This window comes from Perissodus microlepis, chromosome 2, assembly GCF_051167445.1.
Source record: "Perissodus microlepis isolate ML-2025 ecotype Zambia chromosome 2, ASM5116744v1, whole genome shotgun sequence".
Lineage (NCBI taxonomy): Eukaryota > Metazoa > Chordata > Actinopteri > Cichliformes > Cichlidae > Perissodus > Perissodus microlepis.
Genome location: NC_140462.1, coordinates 4,699,516 through 4,719,723, shown reverse-complemented (window position 1 = coordinate 4,719,723; position 20,208 = coordinate 4,699,516). Strand labels below are relative to the sequence as shown.

Genomic DNA, 20,208 nt, shown 5'->3' with positions numbered 1-20,208 from the left:
ATACAAACCTGATAGCAGCAAAAACTTTGTAACTACCAGCCTCTCACGTTCAAAATCATGAGCGCATGGCTGAATTAAATAGATCAATTTCACTTAATGAGGTACCACAATACTTGAAGCAAGGCTTTAAGTATTATGGTACTTGTATTCGTAGGGAAACAAGTTCCCCCAAAGCCAGTGGGTTGCAGTTAAGTCAGTGTGTGAATACATAATCAGTGTTTGCAGTTTTTCTTCTACTGCTGATCTGTGTACACATTTGGCACAAACAGTTCTGCCAAAAAATGAAGTTGTGTTTTATTCCATTCTCATGCCACAGCTACTTGGCTTGTGAACCTTAATTAGGCTGACATTTATCACCCTACAGATTTCAGCTAGCTCTTTTAAGGCTTACTTGTTTAGTTTTTCACTAACTTCAAAAAGCAGAACTCTCAACACTCTAAGCGCAGGTTTACTAAGCCCTTTAAAAGGATTTGGGTTAAATAAGTGAAATTCTGCCCTTCTTAAGGCTCAAAACATTTTCCATCTTGAAATTCTTCAGTAGGCTTCAAGTTAAGTTACATCTTGTAATACTGTTAAACATGAATTATTTTTATCTGCTAATTCCTCCTTCTGCCCCTATTATCTTTTCCATTTAAGAGTGTCATCAGCGTAGAACCCTGCTAATTTACAGTGGGACCAAACATTAGCACCCTTCCCAAAACACATGCTCCCAAAGCCCTTGCCTTTGCATAATAAGCCCCTATGAAAGTGTGCTGAGTACTGAGATGTCATATCTGATTTTGTCATTAGGAGCTGGGGCCAACATGTCCTGACTCGTTGCTGTGACTAGAAGGGAGATGACTAATTCTGCCACTGGAGTGAGAAGGGAAGGGTGCTGTCATGATGCGCGGATGTCACAGAACTCTGGGCTGCCGCAGTCCCACACACACACACGCCTGGCTCTGTGGGAAACGTGGGGTTTCGTTGCAGGCTACAAAAGGCCGACTAAGCAAGAAAAGGCCAAATTCCTCCACTATGATGTTGTGCACCTTTACAGTTACTATTTCCTCTTTTCTCCAACAGATGGGGCAAAAGGATAACTGCAAAGCAGGTGCCCAAATCATGTCATAGTCTAGCTCTTTGAATGGTTTTTGTTTTTTTCTGACACGTATGCTACCTGCATGCAACCAAATCACCCCTGGTCCCTTTTAGCTTCTACGTTTGTTTTTTTTCAGAAGCAAAAGAATGACCATGATTAAAGCAGTTACATAAATGATATTTTCAGCATTTATGAAGTAATGACATGACGCATGCTTCTGGCAGTGTTAATATTGTGAATAAAAGCCTGCAATGGAATGTAGTTATGGCATAATAACGTGACCCTTTACACATGAAAATGCCTTTCTCTAAAAAATAACAGAAAAACAAAGGTGGTTTAACAACACAAAGTACACACTTGTTTACTGAATGCATTCATTTGAATTCGGTGGCTCATTAGCTATTTAAAGTTACCTACCTTAAATATTTCCTCTGTGGAATCTGATGCTGGTACGCTATTGGTTGTGCTCTCTTTATCACCTTGTTGTGATTGGACATTCACTTCCTGAATCTGGTGGGAGTCAAGCGGAGCATCTTGGGAATCCTGCTCATTTCCTGTCTGTCCCGCTACATTTTCCTCTTGACAGAGAGATTCTGATTGGTCCCTTTCAACTTCTGCTTCACTTTCAGCCTCCGTGTTTAAGCCTAAATGAGGGACATGATTTTCTACTATGGCCTTGGACCGGAGGTTTGTCTCTCTGTCAGCAGGTTTGTCTGTAACTTCAAAACTCTGAAGGCCATTGACAGCCTGAGGTCCTGAGCAGGGCCTAAAGGCTTTAAGGACCACTGTAGGTGATCGTCCACCTGTCACAGGTGCTGGAGTGTCACCATCAAAGCTATTGGAGTGTAAGAATTTACTAGTCACTGGTGATGAAGGGGTAGGCTGGGATGTTGGAAGTCCTTCATTGTGAAGTGTCAGAGACACACTGTGAACATTGTCCACTGCGCGCTGTGGGGCCCGTGGGGAGCTCATCGGAGTCTTCTCCCCCTCCGGAGGAGAGAAGGAGCGTGATGTTGTTCGCCATCGTCTAGCTGTCTCTGCAAAGTTGTTGAAAAATTTGAAGAGACCACCAAAGTGCCCCTTGGTGTCCGACTGTTTTGGGGGAGGTGGCTGAAAGTCTCTGACACTCTCAAAGTCCACAGAGCCATAGTCTGAGTCTATTGTTTTGTCCAGCGAGGGAAGCTCAGAGTCAAAGCTCCTCTCTGAATACACAGGATTGGTCTTCCCCAAAAGGGAAATCCTCCTCAGGTAACTCCACACATCTTTGTGCCTCCTTCCTCCACTCCGGTGGGTCCTCGGGCTATCTCTAGTGCTTAGTTCTTCACAAGCTGCAGCAGTTTTGTTGCAGTTGGCTGAATTGTTGTGGCTTCTTTTAGTATAGGAAACTTTTTCAGATGGTTTGCAGCCATTCTGAGTCACAGCCTCGCCCGTTACAGCGGATTGATGGCCATCCATAGAAGTTGAGAGGTCAATGTCTTCAAACAAACAGTCAAACTGTGCTGTATAGCCAGCATACGAATGCCTCTGGCCACGCTGTCTAAGCGTGCCACCACTGGGCTGCTGAGGTGTGCCAATATCGCGGCAGAAAGACTCCTCATCCACCAAAGAGCTGGTAAACTTTGCAGTGGACAATTTCCCTGCCTTCCCTCTGAATACAGCTGGGGATTTAAGCTTCTTGAAGGATCGAACTTTGTCAGCGAATGAGAGTTTCGGGATGGAAGCCTCCCCTGGCAAAATCATGGAGTGGGGTCTCCTCTCCAGCTCTGAGACAGCTCGCTTTCGGTTCAGGATCCTCCAGATGCCCCCTGTGGCACGAGGCCTCCTGTTGACCTCCTGTCTGTCCTTGACAGGGGTCTGAGAAGAGGCGGCCTGGGTCTCTCCCTGCCCCTCTGCAGGCCCTGTTCCAGTCTCCTGAATATAAACACTGCTGGTCTCATTCTCCACATCCAGAGAAACATTAAACACTCGGTTGACAAACCCATTAGGGTTGTTGCTCTCAAGGGCAGGGTTGCCTGTCTGCTCCATCCTCTCTCATTCTACGGTGTCAGCTATCAGTTCCAATGGACATCATGTTTCAGGCCCTTCCCTTTCTCAATCACCTAGAGGAACAAAACCACATTTTTATTCAGGAGTTTGACATTAAACTGACTGCTTTGTCATTTTATATCACCCTTACTCCAATGTAACTCTCTCAGAATGCCTGCCTGTAGATGGGCACCACAAATGTGGGAAATATCAGCGGAGGATATTAAATAAACTGAATTTTATTCGCAGGTCAAACATTCAAGAATAACCAATACAATGAGCTTAAATACTGAAACGCCATGACAGTATTCAAAGTCTCATTCTGTGATTGCGAGAGGCAGACGTCTGTGCAACAAGTCAACACCCAGCGCCCCACTTTCCCAGTATTTTGCTCATATTATTCAAAGTAATTATTTCAGACACAGTTGCCATCCACCATTTAAACCGGGAGGATGTGTTGTCATGGAAACACCCACTACAGAGATGTGTGGTTATTTCAGGCCTGCTCCAGCTGTGACATCATCAGAGCTCAGATAAGCTCCCTCTGAGGAAGAAGATGCTTGGTGACACAGCGAACCCACCACATGCTAATAGCACCCCCTCCTACTGTAATCCCTTTAAATGTATGGAAGCATTTTGTGTAATTGGAGGCCCCCCAGCACAAATCTTTGTTGTTCCCTCAGATCACAACGAAAGATGCGTTTCAATTAAGCTGGCCTCTCAGCACAATTTTACAATTCAATTCACTGATAAGCCTTTCAGAGGGCTATTTAAATAAACAGTAGCTGCGCAAAAAGTAAAAAAAAAAATAATTAGAAAAAGAAGAAATGACAGTTTTACAAGCGCTGTCTAATTACACACATTAGCTAGTATTTATTTTAGCATTTAAACAGAAAAGTTCATGTACTTTTTTTAAATGGCTTTAAAAGACTGTTATTCTCTGATAGCAGCATTATGAGTTTTGCTCAGTGTTATACACCCTGCTTGGTAGTTATACTGTAATGAGATATACACTAAGTTTCACTAAGTTTTGGCTTTCAGTATTTATCGTGTCACAAAAGTTTTAAGGGCACCAGCAGCTCGCTCTACCCCGCTGTCAGTGAACGACAGACGGCTGCCGCACTGGGCGTTTAAGTCATTTAAAAAAATGGCGTCAATAAAATTAACGTTTGCCTAACGCTAGGCTGAAGTGTAAAACGGGCTTTTAAGTTTTTAACCACCTTAAAAGTGTTTTAAAAGGTGAAAACAAGGAGTCGAGATAGCGCAAAAGTCAGCCGATGTGGGCTTCGCTGTGAAATTCACGAACTTCATAAACTTGCTTGTCAAGTAACACCCGCGAAAAACGAACTGTCTTCTTCTCCCTTACAGTTCCCGAGTCTTCCTGAAGAGAAGTTAGCCGTTGGAGCTCACAACTTACCTGAAAGCAGAAAGCTTCCCCCCTCCGTGTCAAATAGGCATCGTCGCTGCTGTCGTCAAAGTCAATAACAGCAGTCGCTATTAACGTCAGCCAGACTTATCCGCCGTCCTCTGCGGGCTTAACTTCTATCCATGAGTTAAGTCGTGGACTGCAGCGACTCCTTTGCCGATCACGTGTGTTTTGGGGCTTTTTTGTTGCCTGTGAAGTCCGTCCGCTATCCTCAAGACTCCGAGAACGAGTTGGACAAACCGGTGAACTCTTGCCCTGTAAGCTTCTACAGACGCCGACACTCTGATTTGTGATAAAGCTCTCACGCAGACAGAGAAACACACACACACACCCCCTACACACACACACACACCTAGACACACATGCCTGCACACCAGCAGAGCAGCTGTAATTATTTGAGTTAAACAAGCTCATAACAACGCGTTTAGAGCTAAATTATGCTGGAAACATTTCATTTTCTAAATAATATTTATCACATTGTTAATCCCATTTTAAGTCTTCAGCTCATTAAAAACCCCTCATCTGTTTTCCACTGGCTTTTTAAGCACATATTTATGTATGTTTTTGTTTTTTCTCTTCTATTTGTTGGGTGGATTTATGAGAAAGCACTTATAATTTCTAAAGGAACATCAGTGAAAACAAGTGATTGACTGAACTCTGGTCTCACTAGCTGATCCTCCTTTGGGATTTGCTCTGAATGTGAAAATCCTTCTATTGAAATGACACAATGGGGAGAGGGAGCTCTGGAGAGGCAGGGAGGTGGTGGTGGGGGGGCTGAAGGAATTCACAAAACTAAACAGCTCCAGAGCTCCATAGCCGTGAAAGAGGAGATGGTGGAAGAAGGGGGCCTAAATTTAAACATTTCCTCTTTGTCCTGTTTTTGGGCCCATTGTCATCGCATAGCGTTCTCCCTTCTGCACAGGAAGGAGTGGATCTGACATCAACGCTCTCGGGCTGACAATGCCAGGAAGTCTGTCTGACTGTATGTAAATATCTCTGCGTGTCCATGCTTCCCTTGCTTGCCCATGGAGCCGTACTCCTCTCCTCTGCTGTCCCTGGAGTGCTCCAGGGTGTAGCGGTTGTAGTAGCAGCAAGACGGTGATTTACATGCTACACTTCCCCAGATAACTCATAAGCAGCTGTCACTGCGAATTAAAGCCACCTCATCTTCATATGACCCCCTCGTATGATGGAGCATCTTAGGTCACGTCTTCATTTGCCGAGCTAATGGCTTGCCCCCCCCCCTTTTTTTATACTATACATATAGAAAGCTACATTTGACTGATTTAAATTAATGCCTTCTGTCATTTCTTATGTGTTCTGTTCATCTTTTCTCATAAAGTTAACTTATGTCTTTGTTCCTCTCCTTTGCCTCCAGTCCCTCACTCCTTTCCTCCCTCCCCTTACTCACACTTCCTCAGAACCCCAAGCAGTCTTCCTGCTGTCCCCGGGCCATCACAAAAGACATCCTGGCTGAAACGGGACAAATGTTTCAGCTCAGATCTGGTTTGTACAGACAGAAAAAGCAGCCTCTGATCTTTGGAAAATAAACTCATTAAAGCAGCATCTTGTATGAGGGAAAAGAAAGCGGGGAAATGGGCGATGAATGGAGATGGGCTTCTGCCTGAAATGATAAGTTCTGTTGGTGTCTGGCGAGCCGCGTGCATTACAGCGAGTTTATTTTGTTGCCCATTTACCCCGAGTGTTGAACACTCGGAACAGAGCTCTTTGAAATGATGTCACTGGCTTCTCGTTTTCAGAACAATCAGCCTCTTCCTCCTCTTCCTATGACACGGTCCGCACTCATTGGTTTTTGGTGGAGATTACTGGAGACAAACCCAGTTTAGGCCCAGCTGTAATTATTTCGCCAGTCTTTGTCAAAGCCGCTGAGTGAAAACAGGCTGCCGTGAAAAAGCCAGACAGACAGGGAAGGGAAGGAGGGAGGGAGGGGTTGGCCGATATGTTGTGATATCAAATGAAAGGCTTACTAAAAGCCTGGGAACTGGATTCGGGAGGTGTAGGTCATGTGAGAACAGCTGGGAAGTCGGAGAAATCTTGTTTTTCGGTGCAGGTGTTTGGAAAACACTGTGGAACTTTAGCACATGTCCCTAGATGGCGCCGATTGCTGGCAGGAGAAGCCAGTGGGCTGTCACGACCGTGTATAAGACTCCTTATGCATGACCATGCTCTGATGTAAAGTCACACACACACACACACACCCATATTTGCCCACTTTTGGTGTAAAAAGTATTTCCAGGTAGCACTCGCCTCCGGTGGCAGACAAGAGTTTGAATTACACTGACATTCCTGACATTCCCTCTGCACTGACCTGCATATTTCCTTGGCTTGGGTGCACATGGCACAATCCCCAAATCTCACTCACACACACACACACATCTGAGCTCATCCTACAAGCTAACGCTTTGACATTTGACTCTTTGAACCTTCCAATCACTTTGGGTTAATCAATCATGGTCCTTTTTTTTTTTTTTTGCACACTTACACACACACATAAATACCACCTCAGTCGGCACACGCATACGGACAGCTGGAATGTGCTGAAAGGTCTGAATGTTGCTGGTGATTGGAAGGTCTCACAAAATGACTTATCTAGCAGTGATCTGAGAGACAGCAAGAGGGAGAAAGAGGCGCAGGGAGGGAAGAAAAAAAGGAATGAGGGGGATTTGACAGTGTGTGTGTGTGTGTGTGTGTGTGTGTGAGAGAGAGAGAGAGAGAGAGAGAGGCTTTCAGCTGGGGACTTTCAGCCATTATCAGGATGAATCTGAAAACAGGAAGGCGGGTTCCAATAAACAAGACGAGCGGAAGGCAAGCACAGTTCTACTTCCTGTTTTAGAGCAAGGGAGGAAACAGCAGATTTTTTAGGAATTTAAGTCATAAGTGCACTCTGGATGGACTTTCTTCATAAAACATTAAATGTTCTTGTTTTTTGGCATTTTCGACATTTTTAGCATTCAGCATTTGTCCGGCCTAGTTTCGCATGTAGCTCAGTAGGTTCCTGCTTGTCCTCTGTGTTTTGTGGCTGTCAAAAATCTAAACTTCGATGATGCAGATATTCACCCCAGTTCTTTATCAGTGCGTTGTTTATTTGTATCTTTCTATACGGGCCCTCGGGGTGAACTGAATTTGGCTGTGTTTTTGGGTCAGTAAAAGTGACAGAAAAGCACCCTGGCACCATTTCCACTCATCTGGGTGCTTCCAGATTCTTCAGAGAGCAGTGTTTCTGACTGGGAAAACCCAGGGGACTTTGGAAAAGAAGGGTGGGATTATAGTCAGCAGAGGAGGGCTGAGGAGAACAAAAGGATAAAAACTTTGAAGATCATTCTGCATCTTCTCAGCACAATGTGTCAGTACAGCTGAGCTGAGTCAAGGTCTGAGATCTTAGGCGAGATCTCCTACACGATCAGTAGTATGATTGATAGTAAACCGGCATTCCTCGCACTGATTCGTCACTGGAAAAGTCCTTTTAGAGTTGTCTGTTTTATCTCCGTGATGAATGTTGACCTCTGACCACGTCATTGTTTCTGGTCAGTGTCCGCTGTGCTGGTTTAGCTGTTGAAATCAAGTTTAACCAACTGTGTTTTTAACAGATACGAAACAATAGCTCTATAATGAGGCCTATCATTTATCTCCCTTTCTTCTCCCTGTGTCCTCTCAGCTTTCTGTGAACTGTCTCCCGGCAAAGGGAAATACATGGAAGTGCTCTTCCAATCATCAGATACTCTGTATAAAGGAAGGTGGTAAAAGGATGCCTCTATAAGTAGCATAACAAAATTATTCTTTTGTAATCCCACAAAACTCATCCAAAAGCAAATGCTGCTTATCTGGTAGTCACTTACTAAGTATTGTCTGGAATTCTAACACCCGCCTCATTTCTTTAAACTAAAAATTGTATTTTTATTCACTTAGTTGCAGTTTTTATGTCTATGGGCCAACCCAGCTCTGTGTGCTATTTCTATAACCACAGCAGACCCTTAGATTACAATAGCAGAACATGGTTCAGCTCTTGGCACTGAGAAGAGTGCATAAATGTGCAAATGCCAACATACCAGTATTTACAATATATGGAAAATGGACAGACATTGTATTTTCTGGACTTTGCATGTACTTGTACACTCAGTGCCATCTGAACAACTGTCCCCCCCTAGATCCTCACTGTTTGGGATTGTGTGATTTCACAAATATGCAAATACACTTGGGTAAAGAGAGACATCTGGAGGAACCAACTGAAACTGTCCTCTTTTTACACCAGGGACATGAGGGATGTTTTTTTTCTTCTTCTACTAAATCAAGTCTCTAAACAGAAAATACACAATAAGTTTCAAAAAACAATAACTTAGGTCACTGAAATATGCTGTCACTCCTGTAAATACTTTTAATAGTGTAACAGTTTTATATAATGCAGTCCACACAGCACCCTGCAGTTAAATATGTCCTCCACATGATGGCACTCTGGTTCTTTTAAAGCATGGCGCTTCATCTCGCGAGTTGCTTTGGATTACAAGACAATCCTTTATTATTAAAAATCAGATATACAATGCATTTGAGAATATTGTCTATTTCAGGAGTAATACCACACAGGCAAATCCAGTTTTCAGGGGAATCAGAATGATAAAGTGAAACTGGAGGAATGGATCTAAAATGATGAAATGAAATGAACCAAATTTCCAATGAGGATTTTAATTAACTACCACAGTTCCAAGGTTTATTTCACTCTCTCATCAGATTATTGGCAATTGTTGGAGGTTCAATAAGAAACTGCTACCAAACCTGATAAAGGGGTTGTGATTGTGTTCAGCACTAGTCTGCACCTGAATCTAGGCTCGCTATAAATGAAAGAAAGTTGTCGTAAGGCTTTGGGCACCATACTCTGTAATAAATATCTCGTTACATGTGCAGTAATTCCACAGAAACAGGCAGGATTCCTGCTACTGTATGTGCTTTACGAGGAATCCTCTCCAGTGGGATTCAGCCTTTAGCCGTGTGTCAATCAATGGATCATGGCCGTACTGTTCAAGCTGTGACCACAGATACATTTTTTTTCAGAATATGTGCCCTGGGCTAAAAAGTAATTTGGTGTGAAAGTAAAGCATTAGACCTCGGAGATGTGGCTAGCATTAAACTTAGATGTGATTAAAGCCACAGGCATCGATTGGATCTCTGTTACAAGGTACCGAGCCTCGGGATGTTCTTAGTGGAATAGTGGAATCCCTCCATTCAATATCATGATTTCCCCATGTAACGCTGTGAAATCATTTTATTTGCTTTGCACGTTTGCAAAAATGTTGAGAAAAATAACAGTAACATGATCTGCCACTTTTTTCCTGGCCAGTTCCATAGGATCCAAAGATGCCTAATTGATGCAAGTTAGGTAATGGCTTGGTTTAAATTAAAAACTACAAGTCAAGTGGAACTTTCTCGTTTATAATTCAGTGAAGCACATCGTCCTTGCTTAAAGGCTTTAAGAAGCAAGATAAGAGGCTTTTTAATCTGTATATGGAGAGACATACCTCTGTTTCAGCTCTCAGTTCCAATCAGCCAAGACGGAGCAAAACCAGTAGAGATGGTTCTCACATGTGTGTTTGTGTGTCCTGTATGTGTTACCTGGGTTCCACATTCATCTTTTCATGCATTCTTATTGAGGTTATGTGAGAGGAAAGAGATATCCTGGTTATTAGGGGGAAAACTGTTGAAGAGGTTATAGAGCCCAGCACTCCAAGCTGAAGCCACTTTTGCTTTCATGTTAGCAGCTGTCCAAGTCCAAAATGGCCAATTACCATCATTTTTTGCTGCTGGTGGTAATGTTAGTGAGATTCAGAGAAAGAGAGCGCGAGAGAGGCAGAGACGGGTGTGAGATGCTGAGGGAACAGGGAGCAGATGAGGTAGAGGCAGTCGAGATAAGCCGGGAAATAAAACCATATTTCCACCAGCATGGAAATGTGACAACATCCACCATGACAGAAGGTGAATCCATCATCTGCAAAGGAAATAGATTCGATTAGATAGGTCCCTCTGGTGTGTGAATATACACAGAGATTGCAATTACATTCATTATTACCATAAAAACAATGTTTTTATATATATATATATATATATATATCGATATACACGTGCATGCGTGTGTGTGTGTGTGTGTGTGTGTAAGATACCCTAAAAGAAGAAAGAAAGTGATATCTTTGCATTCTCGACTCTGTAACCATGGATGTTATTATCATTGGGAGCAGGAGGGAGACTTACTTTTCCCCAGAGACTCCTCCACTGATCTGTGTCTCAGGCTCTCAGCCTGATCTTTGCTTGAAGGTAAATGCTGCTAAAGCTCGCGTGTATTCGCGTGCATTATTTCATATGGGAAATATATGATATTCACTTAGAAAAGGCATTATGTTTTAATCAGTCTTTCTCACAGTGTGCTCAGCCCAAGCCAATCAAAGGTATGTAGCATGAATTAAAAAAAGAAGAAGCAAATACCACTTGATCATTTTCAACTCTGTTAATTTGAATAATCCCTCAAGGAAACACATATCTTTTCAGCGGACGATCAGTAAACAGAAATGACAAACAAACTTCAGCACAGGCAAGGTCCCGCTGAAAGAGATGACATTTCCCAGGTGAGATGAAAGATTGCCTCGTGTCTTTTCATCAGGATTGATAATGCAGCGCACAGTATTACATGTGGGTGGCTTTGGTTGCTACTGAAAAGGAATACAGAGTCTGTCTTCTGACCTTTCATTCGACTGGCTAGACCTTACCAATGGATTGACATCAATATGAGACGGACTTGTCTGACAGAAATAAAAGAGCGAGAGACAAAAACAACTCGCACCCTTTTTGTGACACAGTAGGATTGTGGAATTAAAGCAAACAGTGGTAGAGCTCTAAAAAAAGAGGAGAAAGGAGGAAAGAGCCAATTAGTCATTAGTAATTTAATTTATAACAATATTTGCATTAAATAATCTGGGGTGATTTATATAATCTATAGGGTTGAATGGTTTTACACACACCTGTTTAAATCTTGTGAATGTTTAATGTTGCCATTACAGGCGTCTCTGCTTTGACAAACAGGTAGCAGTCTTCTAGCTTTCATCTAGGCTCACTGAATGAACTGAAATGGACCTCTTCACCATGTTTGTGTTGCTAGTGATGATGCATAATTTTTAAGGCGATAATCAAGCAAGTAATATGGCTCGTTTGGTTAATTAACACCCCGTCTAATAAGCCTGCTCCACCGTTTATGAGTCAAATTCTAGTATTTCAATAATATATTATTTAGCGGTAATTAGAAGATCTCTTGCTGTGTGATACATCCTTGCAGTCTGTGAATGTGTCATGCTAGCTTAACTCCAAATCTCCTTTTTCTTTCGGCTCTTTCAGCATCTCACCCTATCTCTGGCATCCTCTTCTGTCACACCAACCCTATGCATGTCCTCCTTCATCACATGCATGTGTCTGCCCTGGGGTCTTCCTGGCAGCTCTATCATCAGCATCCGTTGGCCACCATGTCAGAACCATCCCCACCTTGCCTCTCTAAGGGTCTCCAAAACGCTCAACGTGATATCTCCTTTTGATATTCTCATCCACAATCAACCATCACCTGCCCGTCTGCATTTTTCTCCTTAACTCCACACCTACCCAACACCTCATCATCTCTGGTCCCTTTACCTACACATCCATTGACGTCCACTCCAATCACCACTCTCCCAACCCGTGGGGGCATACGCACTGATAACACTCAACACTTCAAGCTCATGATCCTGTCTGATTCTCACTTAAACTCCACAAAACTGTTACTGTTACATACTTTTTCTTCAGGATTGCCCCTTCTAGCTACACCATGGTAGAACAGCTTGAATCCACCCCCAGTACTCCTGGTCTTGCTTCCCTTCCACAAGGTCTCCTGAGCACGCAATATATCTATCTTCCTTCTTTCTCTCTGTCTTATCAGGCAACTCTCTCCCTTTACTAGTCAAAGCACTTCTTCCTTTCCTTCTTTCTTGCTGCCTCTGGACTTGCCTTCCCCCTGTCCTCCTCCTTCGTCTTCAGCCAACAGTCTCCACTGCCACACTGTTGGCCAACAGCACCGGAGGCAGTCGTTGTTAACCCAGGCCCTAACCGATCTGGTATGGAAATCTCATTCTTGATGATCCGCATGTTTGATTTGGCAAAGGTTTTATGCCGGATGCGCTTTTTGAACACAACCCTGCCCATTTATCTGGTGGTTTGGGCACTAGAAGGACTGGCTTGTGGCCCCTCCATGGCTGGGTTCTCCCTCTCATCCAAATACATCCCTTATTCTGGCTCCAAAATACCAAGGTGGCGACAGCTGTACAGGCTATCTTGTATTGACACATAAGGTCAAATATACAGCAGTAGCAAAAAAACTATTATTTGTGAATACTCTACTCTCTCTGCATCTTAACTGTAATAACTTTGATCTTTTAATTCTCATTTTAGGTCCTTGCATGATAAGTAATGAAGCCCTCCTCATGCTGAGTTTATTTTTGTTTAATTAATTCTAATGCAGCTTTGCCCAGTCTGTGATAACAATGAGGGTTGTATGTCTCACTGCCTCCATCTGTCCTACTAGAACATGTCTGGGAACACAACATCACCAGAACAACAGAACGGTTAATCTGCCTTATTTACTTCGCCCAATATGGCTGCTTTGTCACACACATCATTTGTCCTCCAGGATAAATATCTCTCCAGCGTTGCTGCACACTAAATGTTGATTTATCCTCAGCCTGTTAAACTGGCCAATCTGCATATGGTGTGTTTGTGTTTTGTCAGGATGCATCCACTGTGACAATATATACTATAATTATCATCTAAGTGTGGCAGCAGAGCTGGAGTCCATTCCCTGGTCTGCAGAGACCTGCGTTTGTGTGAACTTGGTTTTCATTTTGTGAATTATGTACTGAAAATATCTCGTCTGATAAAGGGCTGATTTAATAGGCGAACAATTTAATGTTGTCTGATTTGATTGTAACGAACAAGATTTTGACTCATTTTGTTCTCCTCAAAGGGAGCGAAAGTGGGGAGTGGGAGAGAGAGAATGAGAAAAAGATGAAGATCTGATTTGTCGTCGAGCTATTTATGTTGCTGAAACAAAGAGAATTTGGAGCAGGCCATTTAACTTAATGCTCTCTCATCTTTGCTAATGGTCTGATGATAATTACTATTACTAATCAAGACACTTGTGTCTCCTCTCCCCTGTTGTGTCACCATCCCCCCTGGGCCATTGTAAACTGTCTATTGTTATGAAGGGGACTCAGTTGTTCCTTTTATGTTTCCATTGGATATACATGAGCACAATCTAATGTATTTCCCATCTGCACTGTCTGTTGACGTGGCATTAATGGTCTTATTTTTTTGTTTCGTGTTAGCTGACAAATAGCAACTGAAACACCTAAATCATCACTTCATTTTCCTTGTTTGAACACTGCAAACAAACTTAATTTGCTGGATGTGAGTTGGATAGAATCGAGTGTTTCATGAAAACCAGGTGTTCAGAATTTAAATACTTAAGTGAAATACAGAAGATTCATTGATTGTCTGTATGCCGTCTTGAGTAGCTAGTGAAAAATGAATAACTATTTTCAATTGATGGGTGAAACGCCTGTTAATTGACTGATTATTTAGAGAATTTCTGCCAGTCTCATATGTGATGAAATTGATTTTATATTGCAGTCCACAATGAAGCTGCTTCATGTCTTGTTTGGTCCACAAAACACTGTCCCTGAGGAGTCTCACATTTTTAGAAGCTTGGACCAAACACTGTGTGACATTTTTCAGAAATTTCCAATAAAGCTAAAAGTTTGAGGCTTGGTAACCTTGCCTGAAAATGAGAGACTGGGCCCTCTCCTGGAGCAGGTAAGCATTTGGTGGCCGAGCCTGAGTTCATGGGGCTGTGGCAGATGCATTAGCACCCTGTGGAGCCACTAACCACAGGGAACGGTTGGAGGTGTTGGGAGGGAGCCACAGATTAATTATGACTAATGGAGACAAACTTCAAGCAAATAGATTGAAGTGACTACGAGTGCATGATTGATGCAGGATACTGTTGATTGAGCCTGGAACTAGCTTTAGTTTAGCATGCTAGCATGCTAATTTTGCTAATTTATCTATAGCAGATTTCACAGCAATCCATCAAATAGAAGTCTGAACTCAGAGAAAACTACAACAAAAAATCACCATGTGAATCAGAACAGGGGTGTTGTTATTGAGAGGCAACACTGATATCCCCTGAGCCACTGAAGAAAAAGCAAAAATATACACAACGCAGCAAAGCTATATACATAAAAGATGAGCAACATTCAACAAGATGAATTACCAAGCACATTTAACTGAAGAGGGCAGGAAGCCGACTGTATATTTGCTGGCTTCTCCAGAATCTGCATCTTTGTTGTAGCACGGTTTCCCTGTAGATTATACTTTACTCAAGGTGTGGATATTGGCAGAGTGGAGAAGAATCACTGTGTGTGACTTCATCTCAATAAAATACAGCGTGTCATGGATTACAGATTAATTAGTTTGTCTTTACCTGAGAGCAGTGAGTGGAATCCAGCGAAGAAAAGACCAATTTTACACATCTCTGATTAAATAGTGTAAAATTACTTTTTAGAAATATGAGCCAAAAGGAAATTGTGGATTTTTACTTACTGGGGTGCATCATGAAGTCTGACTTGGAAAGCAGTTCTGCGTAATGTGAATTAATAGCATGAATTAGACTTAAAATGAAAGGAAAATACCATTTGTGCTGACAAACTTTTCTTCCGAGATATGCCACTGGTGGGAGAAACTTGTCTTCAAGGCTTCCTGCCAGAAAGCCTTCAGGAAGTCAGGTGAGCTAGTAGAAAAAGTGTACCAGAGGCAGAAGGGCCGCAGAGGCAGCAGGCTGCACAGGATGACTGGGTTAAACACAGGATTTACACCCAGGAGATATGGATTCTAGTTCAGAAGTGATTAAAAAGTTATTATTATTATGAACATATGAAGTTTCTTTTAATTCTGGTTAATTTAGACAACAAAACAAAATGGTTCGATTTTGACTGGGGGGAATATGCTTTTGATTAAAACACACCCTACAGCAACTTTTAATGTGCTCTAGACCCCTCTCGGCAGAAAGCCCTCGTGACCAAATACATGAATGCGGGAAAATGTGTAGCATACATAACAAGAATCCTTTCAATATGTTTGGATGCAGTCTGCCTCCTGCCTGATTGTGACTGCAGTGCCAAGAATGAAGCCATATAAAGGTTTCTTTTACTGAGAAACTGCAGTAGAAGTAGTGCACGTACCTCTGCCACAATACAAGTCATTGACAAATCAATGGCTTTATAGGAAGAGATATGCCATTTAAAAAACCCCAGGACAAGCCATGAGCGTTTGTCTCTTTCGACATCACAAATCCCATACACTATACTTTCTGAACTCTTAGTCAGCACATAAAACCAGCAGGCAAAATGCCCCCTGCCAGAACAACCCCTGGGGATGCTACAATGTAGCTGAAGTTTGTTTCAATATTTCTGACAAATGCATATTATAAATATTGCTTATGTTGGGGAATGGAACATCCTGAGAGCTTTTATTATATTTATATAGTTATTTAAAAAGGATGAACTCGGAGATTCAATTTGGATGTGATGAGTGGATTTGATACTGAAGTTGGAATTTATGAAATGCCATCAAAACCCAACCCACAGTGCATTCATCCAATTTTCAGCCAGTGGTTTTTAGCCTCTATATTGTTATTGTTGTGGTATGAACACACATTACCATATTCTTTAGTGTCTCCCGCAAGCCTTCTGTCAGGCGGTATTTTATGAGGTGCCGTAAGGGACATTATTACTGAAACGCTCTCACGCACACTACTGAAATGCTCTCACACACACTACTGAAATTTTAGCTCTCACACACACAACTGAAACGCTCTCACACACACAACTGAAACGCTCTCACGCACACTACTGAAACGCTCTCACGCACACTACTGAAACGCTCTCACACACACTACTGAAATTTTAGCTCTCACACACACAACTGAAACGCTCTCACACACACTACTGAAATTTTAGCTCTCACACACACACAACTGAAACGCTCTCACGCACACTACTGAAACGCTCTCACGCACACTACTGAAACGCTCTCACGCACACTACTGAAACGCTCTCACACACACTACTGAAATTTTAGCTCTCACACACACACAACTGAAACGCTCTCACACACACTACTGAAATTTTAGCTCTCACACACACAACTGAAACGCTCTCACGCACACTACTGAAATTTTAGCTCTCACACACACTACTGAAACGCTCTCACGCACACTACTGAAATGCTCTCACACACACTACTGAAATTTTAGCTCTCACACACACAACTGAAACGCTCTCACACACACAACTGAAACGCTCTCACACACACTACTGAAATTTTAGCTCTCACACACACACAACTGAAACGCTCTCACACACACTACTGAAATTTTAGCTCTCACACACACACAACTGAAACGCTCTCACACACACTACTGAAATTTTAGCTCTCACACACACAACTGAAACGCTCTCACACACACTACTGAAATTTTAGCTCTCACACACACACAACTGAAACGCTCTCACACACACTACTGAAATTTTAGCTCTCACACACACTACTGAAACGCTCTCACACACACTACTGAAATTTTAGCTCTCACACACACAACTGAAACGCTCTCACACACACAACTGAAACGCTCTCACACACACTACTGAAATTTTAGCTCTCACACACACAACTGAAACGCTCTCACACACACTACTGAAATTTTAGCTCTCACACACACACAACTGAAACGCTCTCACACACACTACTGAAATTTTAGCTCTCACACACACAACTGAAACGCTCTCACGCACACTACTGAAATTTTAGCTCTCACACACACAACTGAAACGCTCTCACACACACTACTGAAATTTTAGCTCTCACACACACAACTGAAACGCTCTCACGCACACTACTGAAATTTTAGCTCTCACACACACTACTGAAACGCTCTCACACACACTACTGAAATGCTCTCACACACACTACTGAAATTTTAGCTCTCACACACACAACTGAAACGCTCTCACACACACAACTGAAACGCTCTCACACACACTACTGAAATTTTAGCTCTCACACACACACAACTGAAACGCTCTCACACACACTACTGAAATTTTAGCTCTCACACACACACAACTGAAACGCTCTCACACACACTACTGAAATTTTAGCTCTCACACACACAACTGAAACGCTCTCACACACACTACTGAAATTTTAGCTCTCACACACACACAACTGAAACGCTCTCACACACACTACTGAAATTTTAGCTCTCACACACACTACTGAAACGCTCTCACACACACAACTGAAACGCTGTCACACACACTACTGAAATTTTAGCTCTCACACACACAACTGAAACGCTCTCACACACACAACTGAAACGCTCTCACACACACTACTGAAATTTTAGCTCTCACACACACAACTGAAACGCTCTCACACACACAACTGAAACGCTCTCACACACACTACTGAAATTTTAGCTCTCACACACACTACTGAAACGCTCTCACGCACACTACTGAAATGCTCTCACACACACTACTGAAATTTTAGCTCTCACACACACAACTGAAACGCTCTCACACACACAACTGAAACGCTCTCACACACACTACTGAAATTTTAGCTGTCACACACACACAACTGAAACGCTCTCACACACACTACTGAAATTTTAGCTCTCACACACACAACTGAAACGCTCTCACACACACAACTGAAACGCTCTCACACACACTACTGAAACGCTCTCACACACACTACTGAAATTTTAGCTCTCACACACACAACTGAAACGCTCTCACACACACAACTGAAACGCTCTCACACACACAACTGAAACGCTCTCACGCACACTACTGAAACGCTCTCACGCACACTACTGAAACGCTCTCACACACACTACTGAAATTTTAGCTCTCACACACACAACTGAAACGCTCTCACGCACACTACTGAAACGCTCTCACACACACAACTGAAACGCTCTCACACACACTACTGAAACGCTCTCACACACACAACTGAAACGCTCTCACACACACTACTGAGACGCTCTCACACACACTACTGAAATTTTAGCTCTCACACACACAACTGAAACGCTCTCACGCACACTACTGAAACGCTCTCACACACACAACTGAAACGCTCTCACACACACTACTGAAACGCTCTCACACACACTACTGAAATTTTAGCTCTCACACACACAACTGAAACGCTCTCACACACACTACTGAAACGCTCCCACACACACAACTGAAACGCTCTCACACACACTACTGAAATTTTAGCTCTCACACACACTACTGAAACGCTCTCACGCACACAACTGAAACGCTCTCACGCACACTACTGAAACGCTCTCACACACACTACTGAAATTTTAGCTCTCACACACACAACTGAAACGCTCTCACGCACACTACTGAAACGCTCTCACACACACTACTGAAATTTTAGCTCTCACACACACAACTGAAACGCTCTCACACACACTACTGAAATGCTCTCACACACACTACTGAAATTTTAGCTCTCACACACACAACTGAAACGCTCTCACACACTCCACTGAAACCAGAGGCATTTTCGCTGAACAGGAAGTTGTTTCCTGACAAGGAAACTGATGGAAAAAGTGGTATATTTCAAAACACTACAAGGATGTCTACTCAGCAACCTGCTAGTATAGCAGTCCCCAACCTTTTTTGCGCCACGTAAACGATATAAAAATAAAAAAACGATAAATACCATGAAAACCATAAATTTCAAACTCAAGCCTCAACTCTTGCGACCCGGTACCAAACGACTCACAGACCGGTACTGGTCCAGGACCTGGGGGTTGGGGACGGCTGATCCTTGTTTAATAAAATAGTATACAGGATTAGACTTTATTTTGAAATGTGATTTTGCGGTAAATAAAATCCCCATAAAGATATCAAACTTTCCAAAACAGACTTTGCATTTTTGGGAAAATGAGATTTACCCACAACCTCTCCCCATAATTCAACCTTATGGAATAATAGGGTAATAACACTTAATCAAAAATCAATTTTCGAGAGTGACTGGTTTGAACAAAAAGATTATATTCATAACAGATTTGTTGGATGATAATGGTGTCATTCTAAGTTACACAGACTTTTCAGAAAAATATTGTCTAAACTGTTCTCAAAGTGAATATAACAAATTTTTGTGAACTGGTCCCACTGCCTCTGCTTCATTTGATTAAAATTTTTATGATATACAATAATTTCTCATCAGTGCTCCCAAATTTATTGCTAGGGCAATGTCAGCTGTTTGATAAAAATGCAATAAGAAATTTGTTAGTAGTTTCTTCAAAGACAAAATATTTCATAGTTACAACAGAATGGTTACATTGCATGGTTCTAATTTAGTTATTTCATATACACTGGATAAAGCATACTAAAAATTTATGAAATAGCCTATTCTACCTAAAGTTAAAGAAACACACTTTAAACAAAATTAATCCTGTGGCAGAATTTCTAAAAAAAAGAGAGATTTGGCTTTGAGGTGGATCAGTGTT

The 20,208-nt window shown here is 42.3% G+C and overlaps 1 protein-coding gene across 5 annotated transcripts in view; it reads right to left on the bottom strand.

The window, feature by feature from the left end:
- Positions 1-4,810, bottom strand: part of LOC146392086 (rho guanine nucleotide exchange factor 9) — a 50,973-nt gene extending 46,163 nt beyond the window's left edge. For 3 of the 5 annotated variants that reach the window (XM_084941262.1, XM_084941271.1, XM_084941285.1), the window contains exons 1-2: positions 4,521-4,808; positions 1,496-3,177 (exon numbers count right to left, since the gene is read on the bottom strand). In XM_084941262.1, the coding sequence (XP_084797388.1) occupies positions 1,496-3,103 (1,608 nt within the window). In that variant the 5' untranslated portion in view covers positions 3,104-3,177; positions 4,521-4,808. Of the gene's footprint in view, positions 1-1,495; positions 3,178-4,520 lie in introns of all 5 variants that reach the window. The other 2 variants (XM_084941279.1, XM_084941292.1) reach the window with 2 other exon arrangements.
- Positions 4,811-20,208: the final 15,398 nt, after the last annotated feature.